This window comes from Pelodiscus sinensis, chromosome 1 (assembly GCF_052426305.1).
Source record: "Pelodiscus sinensis isolate ZL-2025 chromosome 1, ASM5242630v1, whole genome shotgun sequence".
NCBI lineage: Eukaryota > Metazoa > Chordata > Testudines > Trionychidae > Pelodiscus > Pelodiscus sinensis.
The window spans coordinates 319,636,851-319,655,670 of record NC_143052.1 but is presented as its reverse complement, the minus strand read 5'-3'; the positions used below and the strand labels follow the sequence as shown (position 1 = coordinate 319,655,670).

Here is an 18,820-nt window from a genome sequence, read left to right as displayed (position 1 = left end):
TAATATGCACATTTTACAGGTGAGAGATAAATCCCTCAGAACATCAATGATTTGCCAAAGCACACAGAGCAATTAAGTGTCTAAATACAGATTAGGATTAGTGGCTGGCTGATTCCTTATCCTGTTGTTATTCTGACATATCAATCCTCTTCTCATGGTACAGGAAAATAGAGAAATCCAAGAAAGTTGGCATCCCAACAGCTCCCATTGGTTGAGGTTCACAGCCAATGGGAGTTGTGGAGATAGCACTTGGGCAGGTGGCAGTGCATGGAGCCTCCCTGTATGTGGGCTGCAGGCACCTGGTGGCTACTTCTGGGAGCCACATGGTGCAAGAGCAGGTAGGGAAACTGACTTAACCCAATTCTACCCCCCACTGCTGTGCTTCTGACCACACTTTTAATGGCCCGGTCAGTGGAGCCAGCGAGAGCACTCAGGGTTGTACTTTGGCTGGGCATTCCAACTGAAAACAGTGATCCATTGAGCATAAAAATATTGGCTATTTTAAAGTTATAAAGTACACAAGAGAACAACATTCCTTCTCTCCTCTAACCAGCAAAACAACACTGGCTTCTAATGCTCCCTTGTATTACAATGTTTACAACCAACTTTAAAAAAACCCAGAACTTGTCAGATTGACTGTTCATAATGTAAACTGAGCACTCATCTGCAGTCCAATGAGACTCCCTCTAAAGTGAGTGATTAAACTCCCCTTCATTTCAGTGGAAGACAAATCAAGTTCACAGCATACTGCTGTTTGAAGTCATAGCATTTTCCAATGTGCATATATGTTCACCAAATTCACTGCTGGAATAAATAACTTGCAACTCCATTGGCTTCAATGCATCTGCAGCCCCTTACACCAGTGATCTGTCATTTATATCTGTACTTCCATCAGTAATGCTCATAAAACAGGTATATGTATACTTCCAACTAACACCAAACACCTATTGGCTTCTAGAAGAGTTTCAGGGGCTGGTTCTGATTATGAAGCCCTGCCTGGCAGAGGACCTTACTATCTGAGCCCTGGTCTACATTAGGCAGTTATTTCAAAGTAACTCCCCTTATTTCGAAATAACAAGTCGAGTGTCCACACTACCAAGCCCATTATTTCAAAATAATAACTCCTGCTTTCCAGAGGAGTGAGAAATAACACTTATTGCAAAATAGTTACTTTGAAATAGTGGTAGTGTGGATGCTCCACTGCTGATATTTTGAAATAACTACTTCCCAGAGTCATTCATGGTAATTACTCCCCAGAGCTTCCTGGGGCTTTAAGTCCACGTTAAGGGAGCCTGCCTTGGACTAATTCCGTAGTCTAGACACAGAGTGAGAGAAAAGAATATTATCCCCATTTTACAAATGGAGAAATGGAGACTAGGTGGCTTGACTAAAGTCACACAGAAAAGCTGGGTAGGAGTGAGGAATTGTACTTAGTCCCAGGCCTGGAGCCTTAACCACATGACCATCCTTCTGATTTTCATCTGTAGTGTGAATCTACATTTTGGAGACACTAATTTGTTTGAGTGAGCATTTAGAAAAGGCTGAAGCAGCTTATAGAGGTCTTAAGGAAGAAAGTGATGGGTGAATTACATTGATCTGGAGTGGGGAATACATCAGGCACTGTTTTGCTTTTGTCATGATACTGATTTTGCCTCGTTTAAATTAATAACAAGGGATCTAAAGCTTAGAATTGCAATTTTGTCATGATGTTGTATTTAAATCCAAACAAATTCATAAATAAATAAAACAAACAATTCTGAATAATGAATAAATAAAAAAGCATAAGCTGCTCCCAAACAACTCATGAGCAGAAAATGAGGCAAAATTCATTCAGTACATCTGTGAATACGCGGTTCTTTGAATACTATAGCACAGAATCAAATGAACTAGAAATGAAAAAAAAAAAGAGCCCAATTAGATCAAGTCCATAACCAAGCAACAATGCAGGATTTTTCTCAATGCCTAGAGTGTGATTGTATGCATGTAGGAGAAAGTAAGAGAGAGGGAATGTATATTTACATGAAAATATTGTTACATATCCCTAAAACTGTAATGGTCTATTGTAAACACTCTAACTTTTCTATTACAGTTTATTCTGTCTTATTTCCTCATTTACATGAATGAACCAAAGAGAAGATTATGCCATACTGAACTGAATTCTTTATCTCAGAATCCTGACTCAATTCTACAACACGGACAGCAATTTACAGACTATGCATAAATCAATATCAATAATGTACGACAATGCATATAGGTATATTAGGCATGAGACCCTAAAAAGAACAGAATAATGGAGGGATGATCTAACATATTCATAAGAATAGGAAACCTGCTTTTAATTTCCTTTGCACCAGCGTAAATCGAGAGTAACTTCACGTTAGCCAGTCAAGTGAGAGGGACATAAAAGTGATGTGAGGCAAGTATCAGACCTAGTTTTTCAGTCTTTAACACAGTACTACCTGGTTTTCACAGCATGTTTAACATGACTCTTTAATATTAGCTGAACAGCAGCTCTTGGAATGTTGCTTGGAAATAGGGTTGCCAACAGTGTATTTCAAAAATACAGGACAGACCTCAGATGTTCCCAATCTTGACATGAACTTCTGGAGGAAAGTCCCTTCTCCCTCCAAGCCCTAGGGCAGCCAACTGGGACAGGGGGTTTTGTGTGTGTGTGTGTATGTGCGCGCACACACAGAGTATGGATTCCAGATGGGAATTAGTGTGTGGAAGGGTAGGGAAAGGCTTGGGCAGGGAAGGGAGCTGGAGAGGGTTTGGGGTGTGGGGTCATGGGGGAGCTTACTATAACTCCAAGGAAGTAGCTGCTAGATCCCTTTGAACCCTTGGAGCAGGGAGGCTCCATGCACTGACTTCACACCCATAGGTTTGACTCCAACAGCTCCCATTGGTTGAGGTTCCCGGCCAATAGGAGCTGTGGAGTCAGCACTTGGCGGGTGGCAGTGCATGGAGCCTCCCTGTCCTTGGGGGGCTGAGGTCAGCTAGTGGTTGCTTCTGGGAGCAATGTGGTATCAGAGCAGGTATGGAGCCTGCCTTAGTCCAACCCCAACCCCTTACTGCTGTGCTGCTGACCAGACTTTTAATGGCCTGGTCAGCGGTACCAACTGGAACAGCCAGGGTTCCTTTTTGGCAGAGCATTCCAATTGAAATGCTCGGCCACCCTGACCAACCACCATCCCTCCAGGTCTAGATGCTGCAGAGAACCCAGGTGTGCTGGCCCACGCCTGCTATGACTTCTTCTAAGGTTCTACCTGGTTGCTAGGAACCAAGCCGGAGGTTGCAGTTGCTGGTCTTTGCCTACTCCTGCGTTGTACACCCTGCTGGAGACATTGGTAGAGATTCTACTAACAGGGAGGCTACTTCCTGGGAGTACTGACTCCCCTGCCAGTCACAGCACCTTGCTGATCGTGGCACTTCGATACAGGTCCAGGACACAGCCCTGTGCATTTGCCCCGCCAAACAGCCTGCTTAGGGAAAGCAGAGAGGGTTGCAACCAAGGGCTGCAATCAGCAGGGGGTCCTGACCATCTGGGGCTAGTAGTCATGGGTACATCTTTCCACTCCCTCCTGACCAGTATTTCCTATAAACTGGATGCTTCAGCAGCCACTTAGGAGAGATTCAAACGCCACCAGCCTATTTAGCAGGGTTCCCACAGCTAGGATTTTGTTTCTACTGGTGATGCACAGTCACATGTGCCTTGGTGCACATAAACATTATTCTGCACATGGATGGAAAAGCCCCACACATGGATGGAAAAGATTAGTAGGAACATTGCTCCTGCCATCGGTCCTTGAGAGAAGCCCCATCTGCTTTCCATGCACAGCTGTAAGGACTGACCCCTAGCTGCTGAATAGGATAAAAAGCATCCCAGGCTGATTTTGTACAGGACTGGCAATATTCTTTTTAAATAAGGGACATCCTTTGTAATACAAGACTGTTGGCTACCCTACTAAGAAATTCAGAAACTATCTGAATCAAAAGAAGATAGAGTCATGTAAGCATTAAGTCATGTCTGCACCTCCTGTCACTTGCACCAGTGGAAATTGCACTGACTGTAGTTCAGCCAGTTCTGATTGACATAAGGAATCAGGTCCTCTGACTCAGCCTTCCCTCTTTAATATCAAAAAATGAAAGAATATAACCTGTATCACATTTAAAAATAATGCTTCACCATTACAATTTGAAATGTCCTGCTCATTGTGCTTTACAGGAGTCTGGAGTCTAAAAGGCCTTATTTTCAGTTGAACACCCACTAAAAGCTAAAGCAGTGCATAACAAATGGGAATTTTATGGCAGCTTTCCCCTTCAGGATAGTGTGACAATCTGCAGTCCCGAGGAAAAAAAAAGCCACATGATAAAGCAAGATCTCTGTAATACACTGTGAAAAGTGTGGAAGCTTTTAAAAGATAAAAGATTGAGACTTGAACAGAAATACTGCTGCAGTAGGAGTACCGATATAAACTGTGTAAGAGATGAGAATTTATACAGTCTCTAAAGCAGGGATAAATTTGTTACAAATCCACTCAGAAACCATAAACAAGCCACTGAGAAACTAGCTTACCTTCCACAGTCAGCTCTTAAGAAAGTTAATGGGGAAGCTTTTGTTTCAGGGAGTGGCTGAATATTTATAAAACAGGTGCCCTCACACCATTGAAGAGGAAGTTTAAGGAGGCAACAGAGAGATAAGCAGGGGGTTGTTGGTGAGCAAATGGGTTTCTTTCTCTATTGCAAAGCAGTGGCACAGCCCAAGCCTGCAAGGCACCACACACCCACAAGATGTGGTGGTAACTGAAAGCACGTGGCTAAGCCCAGAAGCAAGGAACTTCAAATACAGAGTGCACCTCTACTATAAACTACTATAAACTAGAGAAGGCAGAGTTCTGCAGAGAAAATATTTGGTTGTGCCGGAGTGAAAGAAAACCTGACAATTGCCTCAGAAGGCATGAGTAAGAAATACTTCGGCAGGCTGCCACTTTCTGCTGCTTTTGCTACTCGGACCCATTTTTGTTGCAAGACCATCGAAGGGAAATGGAAATTTTTTTTCAAATAAAGATAGATTAGATTAATGTATTAATCCTTTATCTGTCTGCTGCACTGTCCATGCATTCTCTCTCACACAACAGCCTACTTCTTGGGCACAAAACTTGTTAAGTAGGCAGTGCTATGATGATGTGATTTGGTATTACTGGTGCAGTTTAAGCCTGTCAATGTGAAAAAGCTTAATGAGAAATTAATGAGAAATCAAACACTCCACAGAAAATGAGAAAGCCCAGAGGAGTCTTTCCCAATTCATTGCTGGCCCCAGGCCACGAGGGGACATCTCCAGAGGAAATAGTCATTGACTTTCTCCATGATTGCTGCACTGGCTGTTCTTAGTTACACCTCTGGATTACGGAAGAAAGGAAGAAAAAAAGAGAGAAAGGAAAGAAGGGTGGGGAAAACCCATTGAAGAATTCCCAAAATCCACTGCCTTCCTTGGGAACTAAGCACAACCAGCTTCTATTGTAGCACAGAGGCAGCAGATAGTTGTGCCAAGGGGTAGAGTTTGCAACAGACTTGAATTTTTACAATATTATTTTGTGTTTGTAAATGACCTTTCAGTACCAGAATGCAACTTTGTCCATATAACACAAGAAAGTGGGGGAGGTTATGGAAACATGCAAACACTCTGTTTAATTGATGTCTCTAATTAATTTTTGCCTCCCTATAGTTAGGTGGTTTTTTATGTAGTTTTTCCTTTGTTCTCCCACACTAAGGCTGTGTCTAGACTACATGAATCTGTCGGCAGAGGCATGTAGATTAGACAGATCAGCAAAGGCAAATGTAAATGAAGCCGCGATCATTTAAATCACGTCTTCATTTACCTTTGCTGAACAAACAAATCTACATGCCTCTGCCGACAGAGGCATGTAGTGTAGACGTACCCTAAGATTATACTATTGTCAGAAAATCATGAGAATGTATCAAGCATAATTTGGCCAAATGCCAGAACATCCAAAATAAATAAAACCAATAAAGGGGGGGAGGGGGGAGAGAGAGAGAGAGAGAGAGAGAGAATACACAAATTTGGCCAAATTATGCTTGATACATTCTCATGATTTTCTGACAATAACATATTGTTTGGCATTTGGTATTTTGGTAAATGTACAACTTGATCATGATATCAAGGTAACCTGCAGCTGGGTAGCATTATTTCATCAGGATTAGCTCTCATAATAATGGAGCAGGACAAGTAGAGCAACTGATACATGTTAGTTTCCATATTTTTATTCCTGTCATAAATTGTATTCATCTGATTCAGTTTTAGTTTGATTATAGTAATAATAATTAAACACTGCACTTGCGGCCTGATCCATTCTCCTTGTAGTGGGAGTTGGATCTGAACCAAACCTTTCATCACAAAGCATTTTACTCATGTGGAAATTGAAGATTAGCAATGATAAATTACTTGCAAGACATACATTGAGTTGGTCACAGATCTGGGGACACACTCCAAGATTTCTGATTCTCAAACACCCAGCTGTAGCAACTTTAAAATATTGTTTAACCATATGAATTAATTAGTACTTGGCTTCTGATTTTTAAAATATAAGCTTTACAATGTTCATATTGTTTCACTTCCTGGAGTTCATTGTTAACGGTGCTAGATTCTGTGAATGTTCTCTTTTCTAATGTGTATAATTCCATCAAGCAACTGAAGATACACCAGACACAGCATAACAATTTTCACCCCGTATTTAAAGACGAAGGCATTTCTATTTGAGTGGTGATGTTAGGGTTGCTGACGCAGAGCACCGATGGAGCTGAGTGAAGAGGTGCTGGTCTCTTGGAAAAGGTTGCATTTGACATTGTATTGAAAAAAAAATTGAAATCAACCTGCTGTACAGCTCAGGAAACAGACTGCTGATCTTGACAACTAAACTGTTATATTATACAACATTTAAGAGAAGACAGATCCATGTTTACAGATAAGATATATCTACAGATTCTCATATAGCAACTGTTAAGTGTTTGGGACTGTGTAAGGTAGAAGATGGGAAAGCCAATGCAACCTAGATTACTACAGACAGAAGGGAAAGAAACTGATAAAAAAAATCACAAGAATAAAGACACCTGAAGCAGCTACAAATTTCTCAGGAAAAAAGTAACCACTGCAATAAGGGTCCTATTCAACTGTTATTGCAGTGAAGTGGGAGTTTTTCAAAGACTGGCAAACTATGGCCTTTTAAAATCTGCCCCAGAGGATAATGAAAAGAGTAGGACAGAAAATAGTGGAATCTATTGTGGACATTTTCATTTAAGTAAAAAAAAAAAAAACCCTCATCGAAACCTATGAAAAATGATTCCTCCAGCTCCAAGTTGTTCACAACAACAAGGACTATCTGCACTGCAGGTGCAGGGATTTTCACAAGCTCCAGCAGTATTCAAGGTCAATGCTGAACAGTAGGTAAAGGCAAGTGGACAAAGCACTGTTTAACCATTTTCAAATACAAAAAAGCTAAACAAACATAAAATACAGCCCTGCCATATATATTCCCACAAATGCTCAAGTAAACAGATCAAAAGGGAGAACTCAGAATTTTTCTTTTGCCAGCTTCAGTGACATAGAGCTTGACATTTGGCATGGGGATAGTCTTTAGGGGCTCAATGCGGCTGTGTCAAAAGCTCTGTAGAAGAGACAGAGTGCAGTTGTGCTGCCCCACAAGCAGACCATCAGAACCAGATTGTGGCCCTTTCATTCCTTCCTCCTGAGGAAGTAATCTGGAGCAGCCCTGTACAGGTTGAACCTCTAGTCTAGTACCCTCGGGACCTGGATCAACTCCACCCACCCACTCACCCCATCTGCCTACTCCCTTTTCATCTCCAGGTGAAGGTGAGTAGCAACCCCAATGATGGATGAGCTCATGCTGTTGCCCATGATGCAGGCTCATGAGCTGAACCACAATCTGTCCCTAAGTTTGCAGAATTTATCAGACCCATTTACATATGTGCAAGTGAACAGTAAAAAGAGAATGAGGCAGGTATAAGTGAAGCTGTGACTAATTTTAAGACACATTTTAGTTCTGATTCTCAAATTTTTGTTTATCAGGAGTTCAATTCAACTGCTCATGTAAGTAGTACTCAGTGTAATTAGTGTGGGACAATTGGGCCATAAAGCTGACTAGAAACAAAGATCAGATCTGTCATACCCTGTCTCAAACATGCTATATTCCCTACCTCATTAAGGGTATGTCCAGACTACATGGCTCCGTCGATGGAGCCATGTAAACTAGTTTACCCGGCATAGTCAATGAAGCGGGGATTTAAATAATTCCTGCTTCATTAAAATAAACATGGCCGCCGCGCTGTGCTGACGATCAGCTGATCCGGCACAGCATGGCAGTCTAAACGCGGATCTGTCGGCTGGGGAAGCCTTTGCTGACCGATCCCTTATGCCTTGTGAAACGAGGTTTACAGGTTCGGTCGGCAAAGGCTTCCCCAGCCGACAGATCCACGTCTAGACTGTTGCGCTGTGCCGGATCAGCTGATCGTTGGCACAGCGTGGCGGCCATGTTTATTTTAATGAAGCAGGGATTATTTAAATCCCTGCTTCTTTGCCTATGCCAGGTGAACTAGTTTACATGGCTCCATCAACGGAGCCATGTAGTCTAGACATACCCTAATAGTGCATTACTCATATACGGACAATGAATAAGTACTCCTGTGAAAAAATAGTGCACATGTGTTTAAAGACTACATGCTTTCAAAGATTGTAGTATATGTGTACAAGCAGATTAAAGATTGGACAGGCACCATCAACTTTGTTATTTCCTGCCTTTTTAGCAATTAAATTACATTAAATTTTTCTTTTATTATAAATTTCAAAAGACAAACAAACCCAATAACTATGGAATTATGCTACAAAATCAGTGAAACTAACAACAGTGGTTATCTATCACCATCTTTTTCTGTTTAGAGTGTAAAATCTCTTTGGGGCTTTGAACTCATATATCTTAATACATGTTTTGAGTGATGCATAAATTTGAGGTAATAGGAATTAAAGCAAATGTATTTGAACAAATAGGATATATTTAAGTTAAAATAAATGAGATCAACTCTACAGTTTATTGCCTGTTATTCTCCAACCATTTCCACATTTAAATGTAAAGCTTTAATGACATTCTCCTTTAGTCTTGTTTGAAAGTGGGCAAATGAAGAAATGAATAAATAAATAAATAAGAAATCTATGACGCATTTGTTAGAACACGGAGAGCAAACTACCCAGCTGATTAAATCTAAGTCAGTCTTAGAACAAGCTGATCTGACATTTTCTTAAACAGTGTGCATGTTTTGCCACACATCTGCTCTACTAAATTGAGTAATATCCTTGATTTTTTGTTGCATGTACAGTTTGTATCTCATAAAAAGCAGATAGGCATTTTAGTTACTATTTCTCAGTGGCAATTACTTGGGAGTACCCTGATTTGCTTTGCTTGGGTCTCTGTGATAATGGCTTTTGTTCCACGGGCGCATTTGTGGTGAAATAGGAGTTCAGTATCCAAATCCAGCACATCATTTAATCCATATTTCCAGCTTCAATTTACCTCCACTTGGTTGCTGACTTTTACTGATCAAGCTGCAAATACAAAGGGAGACATTGTTTTCTAGTGCAGAGGAGGAAAAGAGCAGTCTTAGTGAAACATGGGAGAATCAGACTGATGTTGATTCTTGTTGTGTAGTGTGTATGAATGTTGCTGCCATGGACTGTTCTGTTAATAAATTACTTGTCATTATTGCACGTATGAGCAATCAGTTAGGAAAGGGAAAGTCGGGTTGCCCAGCAATTTACAGGGCCAACCCAAGGGCCAGGGGAACTGGGTTCATACCCATGGCATTATTGCCAGGAGGTGCCACAAGAAGTTCGGGCTTCCCCTCGCTGGCTGCGATGTAGACTCTTCTTCGCTCTTGCCTTTTCCCCATGCTGGGACTGCAAACTTCTCCCCACCCCCACCTCCCTGGCTCCTCCTCTCCACCTATTCATTCCTGAGGGCTCTGGTACCCTCAGCTTCCCTGGGGAGTTGGAAAGAGAGGGAGAAGCCAAGATCACTGGGCATAGGACTACAAGGAGTGGTGGAGGGAGGGATGGATAGGAGGAACCAGGCTGTAGATGGCTGGGAGGGAACCTGGGCTAGGAAGGGAAAAGAGTGGAGGAGGTGGATTATTTTTTGTATGGCTCAGTAACTGCTACGGCTTCCTAGGAAGCAGGATGGTGCCCCTGAGGGAGAGCAGCTGCTCCCAGCCAACATAAACTGCACCTGCACCTCTCCCCTCTTCTGCCTGCCTGCCCTGCCAGCAACTCCCGGCAATCTCTCTACGAGTCTCCTTTTCACACTGCCTCCCTCAGCTCCACAGGCGACACGTTCTGGGGAACACATGATGCACCACAATGCTCCCCTCCTCCCGAAGTGGGAAGGGCAAGGCAGCAGCTGGCAGAAGGGCCAGTGCCAGTGGCAGGGCTCCGCACTGTGCTGCACCACACTCCCTCTCCCTCCACTCACTGGCAGCTGTGGTGGACGGGAAAGGTGCAGGCTGGGTGGAGCAAGGGCAGGGCAGAGCAAGGCGGGGGGAGAGGTAGTGCCAGTGCCCCTCCTCCTGCCACATGTCACCGCTGTTCTGCTCTGAAGTTTAAACCCAGATGCCAAGGATCCCCTTTGGACTTTTTCTTCTCCTCCCTTCCCCATGAGGGATCAGCAGCAGATGGGGAATGGGAGGGGGAGAGGCACACAAGCAACCTGGCTGGGGAGGAGGAAAAGTTAAAAGGAAAATAAAAAGTGGTGTTTGCTTTTCCTGCCCATGATTAACAATATGCCCTTGTTAATATGAAACTGACACTAAAACAAAAGGAGGAGGGAGATTTACCCAGAGCAGAAAAGCAGCAATCAGGAATGCTGAACACAAGGAAGGGAGGTACCTCATAGCTGGGGAGGAAGATGGATTCACTCTTGACAAGGTTGGAGTAGCTGAAAACTTTTATTTAGAAAAAAGGGACATGATTTTCTTTCTTATGGATTCACCTATCTCCAGTGCAGAGTTGAGTGGGATTTTAAAGGTCCCTTAAAGAATTCAGCATATTCTCTCTCACCCATGGGAAAGACCTTTAAAAAATGCCTTAAATAATCCAAAACAAGAGCCACAGTTGAAATAAGGCTTGGCTGGCTTATGGCCCCATTGCTGAGGCATTTTTGAAATTGTGTGCTGAGTAATACCCGGTACGATCCCACTGAGCTGTGTACGGCTACCAGGTGTAAATCAGGGATGAAAAAAAGATTGGTGCCTGAATAGAATTCCTTTTCTTAATAAACTGCACATCTCAAGCACTTCTTTACTTTTTCAGGCTTGGGTGGAAATGCTCTACTTTGGGAGGTGATGGCACAAAGTGATTGCAGGCAAGAACCTGGATGAGGGCCCTCATGACATGTCCACAGAGATATCTCACTGCCAAGGAGGGATGTAAAATCACATTTAATTATTTAACTGGTTAAGCTTTGTGTTTAACCAGTTAACCAATTAAATGCGGGCAGGCAGAGGGGCCATGGTCCCACCCCTCCATGGCTAGGTTGGAGCGCGTCTCCCCCCCGCCCCCCGGGTGAGGCCTGCTCTGGCCAGGCTGGAGCACCCCCTGCCTGTGGTGGGACCCAAGCTGTTGGAGCAGCAAGTGCTGGTTAGCCATAACTGGTAGGCCTTACCCGTTAAAGGTGAGGCCTACCAGTTAACCAGTTAACTTTCACACCCCTACTGCCAAGTCCCTATCCTGGGAGAGGAGGGGAGAGGAAAGGCTGCAGAGTGATCTCCTGTCTCCATGCAGACAGCAGCCTATGCTTGCCACCGCCATGCTGGAGCCTCCACATTTATTCACAAATACAATTTGCAGACTTTAATATTTTGGTACTGAATTTCTTCAGGAATATGAGGTGCTGAGCAGCTTTGATCAGGAGGGGGCTGTGAGAGCATGCTGGATAGTCAGAGGGTCTGTTGACGGGCAGACACCTATAGAGATCTTGGATGGTGTATCTGGGTGGAGTCTCTTCCACTTTAAGGATATTAAAAATTGGTTTATTGAATAGTCAAGTAACCTCATGAATTTGTATCAGTTAGTCGACTATTCTATAGTCCCCAGGGGAAGGGCCGGCAGCCACTGCATCAGAGGCAGCAGTGCAGGGTGCAAGGCGAGAGCTGGTCCACGAGGGGAGCCAGTTTAAAAGCCAGCTCCCCTTGTGGACTGGCTGCCTGTTGCCCAGTGCTGCTGCCTCTGATAAAGAGGCAGCAGTGCGGGGTGGCAGCAGCCCTTGTCTAAGGGGAGGTCTGAGCTCCTGGACCAAAGCTGAGCCAAAACTAAACTGGGCTGCCTGCCCACCTGGCTCCTAATACACTTTAAATGCATAGCTGCAGCAGGGGTAGGTTCTGGACCTGGCATGAGCCAGAACTGAACCAGGTTGCTGGACAATCTGCTAAAAAATTGACTGGCAAGGGTGGGGGGAGGGAAATGCGTGTAGTCTATAGTATTAACCTATACGCTTTTGTTTATCAGTTAACTGACTACACTATTACATCCCTATTCCCGTTACTAATAACTTGGGGTATGTCTACACTAGCTTGTTAGTTCGAGGAGTAATGGTAGTTCGAATTAGGATCTCTAATTCGAACTACCTACTCCGTGCCGCATGTAGCCGCGGGCACGGAGTTCGGACTAAGGGGGATTTAAAAATGGTGGTGCCCGGGAACATGAAAATGAAGCCCGGGATATTTAAATCCCGGGCTTCATTTGCAACCCTGGTTGCCCTCATTTGCCTACCTAGCTCGAATTAACGAGCTAGTGTAGACATACCCTTAGGCATGAAAATCAGTTTAAGAGGGACACTTCTAAGTACAGTTTGGAAGCAAAACATGATTACGTAGATAGACTCCTCAGTCTCATTCACTTGCTTTTGTCCTCAAATTAAAAAAAAGTTTGTGCTCTTAAACCCCTTTGATCGAAAGCATAATTGTTCACAGAATCGGCACAGGTAAAATCATGAGGTAGAATGAAGCTGTGAAATTGGACTGAGAGTCAGTAACCCTTGGTCCTGCTGCCAACTTTTTAGCAACGTCACTTCCCATTTCTCTGTTTCCCTTTCCCTTCTTCTATTCTGTCTCTCTAAACTGCAAGCTCCTTTGGATCAGGACAGTTTCTCCCTATGTGTTTATACAACACCTAGGTCAGCATCCTATGATCCTGATCCCAGAGGGAGATGCCAGACATTACTGTATTACAGATAAAGAACAATAACAACATTTTTGCAAATGTATCCCTAAGAGATAAATACTTGACATTTTGTGCATCAGATACATATCTAAAAACTATAAAATGAATATGCCAGTCAAGTGTCATATTCAATACGAAAAAATAAAAACTTTTTGGACTAGGAATATTTCCCCTCCACCTCATTATCATAGTATTTGGGCAAAGTGAATAAGTGTATTAGTATACATCTCCATTTACAATTTTCAACAGAAAACATATTGGCTGTTTTTGATGGCTGTGTAAATGTAAATGAAATAAAAGGTCAGCTAAGTAATAATTAGTAATACACGTGTATGTAAACTGAGGATGGAGAGTGAAAGTTAATTATTTTATACCTGCTAACATGTGCCTGTGGATTCAGATGAGAAGCAGGAAGATGATCAGATGGTCATCTCCTATGAGGACACATTACAGGACAAATAAGTCTAATTTAAATCTTACAAAGAGCAGCTTGTGAAATAGATTTGGATAAAGTGGATCTCTGGGAACTGTGAAAGTCAAAAACAATAGTGTCTTATTTCAGGCCATAGCAAATATGCTTAATTTAAACTAAAGCTGGACTTATTTCGGAGTATTAACTATGAAGTAACTTCCTTCTAAACCATTTGTATCCTGTACCTGTCTGTCGAGATCACAAAGGGCTGTTCTTGCTTTCTACCATGGCTTTTGTACCATACCACGAGCATCAGGTTTTTGGACAGGATGATTCTTTGGAATGCCCCCAAAAGTTAATTAAGTCATTATACATCCATAAAAGAGTTAGTATTTTCTTGTTCCCTATTCTCCAAATGCAGTATCAGAATCCTGTTTTCCTTTTCAACCCTAGCAATCATTGTACTTGGGTTTTCAGAGCTACCTTCTGAATAGCATGGAAAAAGTGCTATTTATCTATCTACAATTAACTTCTCTTTATATTTACTTTTGTGTTCACACAGCTAATTGACTCACCATAAACCAGAATCCCAGCTCTCTCAGGATAGGACATACAGAATATTGTACGTCTCCTTTTAAGAAGAACTGTTCAGAACAGTGAGGGGCAACCCAGGCTAGTGAGTGGCCTATATGAGTGGCCCTCCCATCTCAGTGGGCTGCAAGATTATCATTACCAAAATCAGTCTCTGAGGGTAGGAGACAGTTTTGCTAACTATACTTGCATACCTAGAATTTGCAGGGTGTGCTGACTGAACCATAGCAGTGCTTTGACTGGCTGCAAAGGGAGCACACAACAATATTGTGTGCAATCAGCACACACCTCACTTCTCGTACCCTTGCTGCATGTGCGTGCCACTTTTGTAATACCAGTAGGAAAAAAAACTATGTGGATGAAAACGAACAGAATCTGGCAACCCCGTGCAAGGGCAATAATAAAATGTCTTGTGAACCACATTTACAACCCAATGGGTCGCATGAGGCAGGTTGCCCACCACTGGTTCAGAATTTAGCCTACACTTCTTTTATACACTTTAATTTACATACACACAAATAAGTCAGTTTCTCACACTTAGGCAGCAAAAACTGAAGAGCAGAACAATTTGTACTGAGGTCTAATTTTACTAAGACTTAACTTCTGCTAATATACACTACAGGACATAGACTTGTACATCACACATCTAAACTTCATTTTTCAAATAGTCTGGGGAAAAGGCCTATTGAATCAATTAGGCAGCTAGAGACTCAGTCAATTCCTCTTCTGTGAAGTTACCACATCTTTCATCTACAGGCTACCGGAAGCCTCATGAAAAATGAAAGAAGTCAGGGCCTGATATTTTAAATTGCCACCACTTTGAGTTATCTACCATACAACATAACCCAAGGGCAGTCCTAGTCCTGTTAAAGTAAATGGCAAAATTTCCACTAATTGTAGCGGTGAAGAACTAGACTCTAAGCCTACCCAGACAGAGTTCAAACTGTTCTAAAAAGGATTTCAATCTCAGTTGCTAAGATGAAATTCAAGAGTGGCTCCTAAAAGTCAATGGCATCACACCAGTGTAAAGTCAGTATCAGTGAGATCAGGATCAAACTAGGAACATGCACTAAAATGTGTACAGGTTAGATCTCCCTAGTTCAGCACCCTCAGGACCTGAATTGTCCCAAACCAGGGAGTTTGCGGGACAAGGGGAGGTCAGTGCTCCCCTGCTGGGTGCCTGCTCCCAGGCCTCTCTCCCTGGGGATTCCTGCCCTGTTCTGGCCCCTCTACAGGGGCGGCCCGTCCATATAGGCGAACGAGGCGGTTGCCTAGGGTGCCAAGTTAAATGGGGCGCCAAATGGTGGTGCAATATCATTGAGTGGTTTAGAGGTGGGGGTGCCAATTGCATGTTTAGCTTAGGGCGCCAGTTGCTGGCAGCTAGTCTAGGGCTGCTCGTGCCCCTCTAATGGTGGTTCAGCAGGGGCTCCTCATGCTGCTGCCTGCAGGCTGCCTCAGTGTCTCCCGGGATTCCCAGCTGGGATTGCCTAGCTGCTGCAGCCCTGCTGCCATAGGGTGTTCCTGGGATTCCCTGGAAGGGGACACCTGGCTACCTTGCCCTTCTGCGAGGGCAGACCCTGCTGCAGCTGGAGATTCCCTGGGGTTCCCTGGAGGGGCTGCTCACCTCCACCAGCTTCTCTTGAGCTGGGGCGCTCTAGGCCGGCACTTCCCAGTCACCTCAGCCCCACTGCCATTGGGGATTTCCTGGAGTTCTGGCAGTGGCTGCCTGCCCACCACTGGCCCTGATGTTGCTGGAGGTTCCCTGGCCAGGACTCCCATCATGGCAGCCCCTCTGCAGACGGGGATCTCATCTGGGCTGGGATTCCACAGACTCTTGGCTCAGCTGACTCGGAGGATTCCTCTGCTGGGGCGGGGGCTCCCCAGCCATGCCTGGTCCCATTGACATCAGGGGTTTCCCGGTCAGGTCCGGGGCTCCACAGCTGCTGTCTGGTGCAGCCACTGCTGGTCCAGCCTGAGCTCCCGAGCTCCCACATTGTCTCCCACTGTTGTCTCTGGTGCTCTTTGGTCAAGCAATATCCATGGCCCTCCGGACCAGGGATGTTGCCAGGCCAGAGACTCCTGGATTTGGGAGGTTCAACCTGTATTTCCTTGCTATTAAAGCAATAGGTGATCAACAGATCTATGAGATAATGTAGAAATATGCTACAACTATGTATATGGACATATAAAACTCTCTCTATAAGCCAACTGTTCCAGGGTTTGAACAATCTCTCTCTTTCCCCACTACTCAGGGGGAAATCATTGTTTCACTCCACACTTTAATAACAGTCCTAAAATAACCTTTTTCTGTTTTTATTTTAGAAGAGAATGGATAAGAGAAGGATTCGATTATAAGATATAGTAAGTGTGCATTAAAATACAATCACACAGTAGCAAAAAATTTGGCCTAATTAATATGTATGGAGTCACCTATTTGAAACAATCCTTGTGAAATTTAGAAGTGCCTTATCGTTAATTCTTAGTTTCTTTCTCTTGTTTCGTCTGTTAAAAAATTAATCTCTAATGGTTTTCAGAAAAAAACGCTATTGCATATTTCTGAATCACAAATAGCATTTTATACTTAGCTACCCGTTCCAGCATCTGCATCACTAGAATTTTAGGCAATAAAAACTTTACAGACTCCTAAAATACCTTTTGCACAATAAAAAATAAATACAGAAATAAAATAAATCCAGTAGTGCAATAAAACAGAATTTAGTCCCACTAGATGGCACTCATTCATTGTAGTTCTCACATCGTGGCAGCGAATACTGCACAGCATCAGCATAATATGTGAGTTACGTGAGACACAAAAGACTATACTTCCTCAAGTTATTTTCCTAACACTTTGTTTGTTTCTAACTATTATTTTTTCTGTCACTTAAGAAATAGCCCACAGAGAGACACATAAATGGCCAGATTCTCCAGAATGATAACATTTTAAGCTCACTTGGCACATATGTAAATGCCTGTACAAAGTACCAGGCACCAGATACTCAAGCTCATAGTCTTGCCTTTACATAATTGCTGACTTCCATCACTAAGGAAGAAAGTGCCCTTCATCCCTTGTCCACAAGATCATTTATTTCACTCTTTTCCATTTTATTATCTATGGATAATAAAACTTCCCTTTTAAATGTATAATGAGGATTACAAGACTTTGCACAGCTGGAAATAAGTTGTCTCTGCTGTTTGGAGAAAAGTAAATAAACCAGGACAAAAATAAGCAAAATTCTTCAAACAAAACTAGCATCTCAATTATATATTTTTTTTAAATTAAATGCATACATTCTAATGTCAGAAAAGAGCATTGCGACAATCTAGTCTGCCCTCCTGTGTAGCATAGGCCATAGAGCTTCCCCCAAATATTTCAGGGTGCTATTCTGCCATCCAAGCGACTTTGGTTCAAGACTCCCCCAGCACTTGTGTGTTAGAGCTCTGGGCTGATCTTTGAGCTGTATAGCCATTGCCTGATGTCTCAGAAGTGGCTATTCATTTTGACCCATTGGCTGCTGGGATGGAAGTTTCATATCAAGATGGAGAGAAAGTGTAGATAAAATAATGGCCTCTGAATAAACCTTGGGGAAAACTTGTCCTGACAGCCAAAAATAAAAGAAGGGCTATGAGGGTACTCTTGTGGAACTATAGTAATGGGTTTACATTGACATTAAAAAGTGGTATTACCTGTTCTAAAAGATTCTGAAGCCTCTCTATTTCACAGTCTATAACAAATTTCTTTTCTTGTCTTCGATCCAAGTCTTCTAAAAGCCTCCTGTAGCTGGCATCATTAAAATTCTCCACACATATGGCACTGACTTGCCAGCTATTCTGTCCTGCTTTTTCCATAATAGCTTGAAGTATTGAGTAACCTAAAAGAAAAGGATACAATACACTAATAACACAATCTTTGCATTTTATGAATCATAACTGTTATTAATCAACATCTCACTTAAACGATAAGCTTATCAATAATAGTTATTAAAAGTCTTTAAATGGTGACCATCACTGTGGACAATTAACTGATAAATGGAGATCACACCGATCTACCCCACATGCAAGTTATAAAGGTTAAACCAGTGAATGTTAAGTGCTTTGAGGCCACTGAATGAAAAGTACAAACCTCACATAGGCATGCAAGGGGTTAAGGAACAGCTCAGGGCCCATGCCACCCAACACAGTCACACCTGCAATGTCTGCACAGGCAGGGCTTTGAAAAGGGGAGCAGAGCTGATAAGAGGCAGGCATTGGAAGGGGGATGATAGTTGCACTGAGGGGGAAAGCTCTCCCCAGGATTCATTGCCAGGGCCTGACAACAGAGGCTGTGAAAACCCACAAAGGTAGTGGGCAGGTCAGGGACATGGATGGAGTAACCTATTTGGGGAAGCTGAAGCAAACTTGGGACAGAATGTGGGCTGGGAGAGGCAGTGGCTTAAAACTCCACCTTTGGGCCATGGACCAGAGCCAGTGGAGAGGGCAGGCCCAAGTTCCCTTAACCACTCCAAAAGGACAAGCCTACAGTA

At 43.1% G+C, this 18,820-nt stretch overlaps 1 protein-coding gene across 4 annotated transcripts in view; it reads right to left on the bottom strand.

Annotated features, from left to right (window-relative positions):
- The window catches only part of GRIA4 (glutamate ionotropic receptor AMPA type subunit 4), a 293,893-nt gene that overhangs the window by 86,421 nt on the left and 188,652 nt on the right, over positions 1-18,820 (bottom strand). For all 4 annotated transcript variants that reach the window (XM_089775674.1, XM_089775672.1, XM_089775671.1 and 1 more), the window contains exon 4: positions 17,985-18,169. In XM_089775674.1, the coding sequence (XP_089631800.1) occupies positions 17,985-18,169 (185 nt within the window). The remainder of the gene's footprint in view (positions 1-17,984; positions 18,170-18,820) is intronic.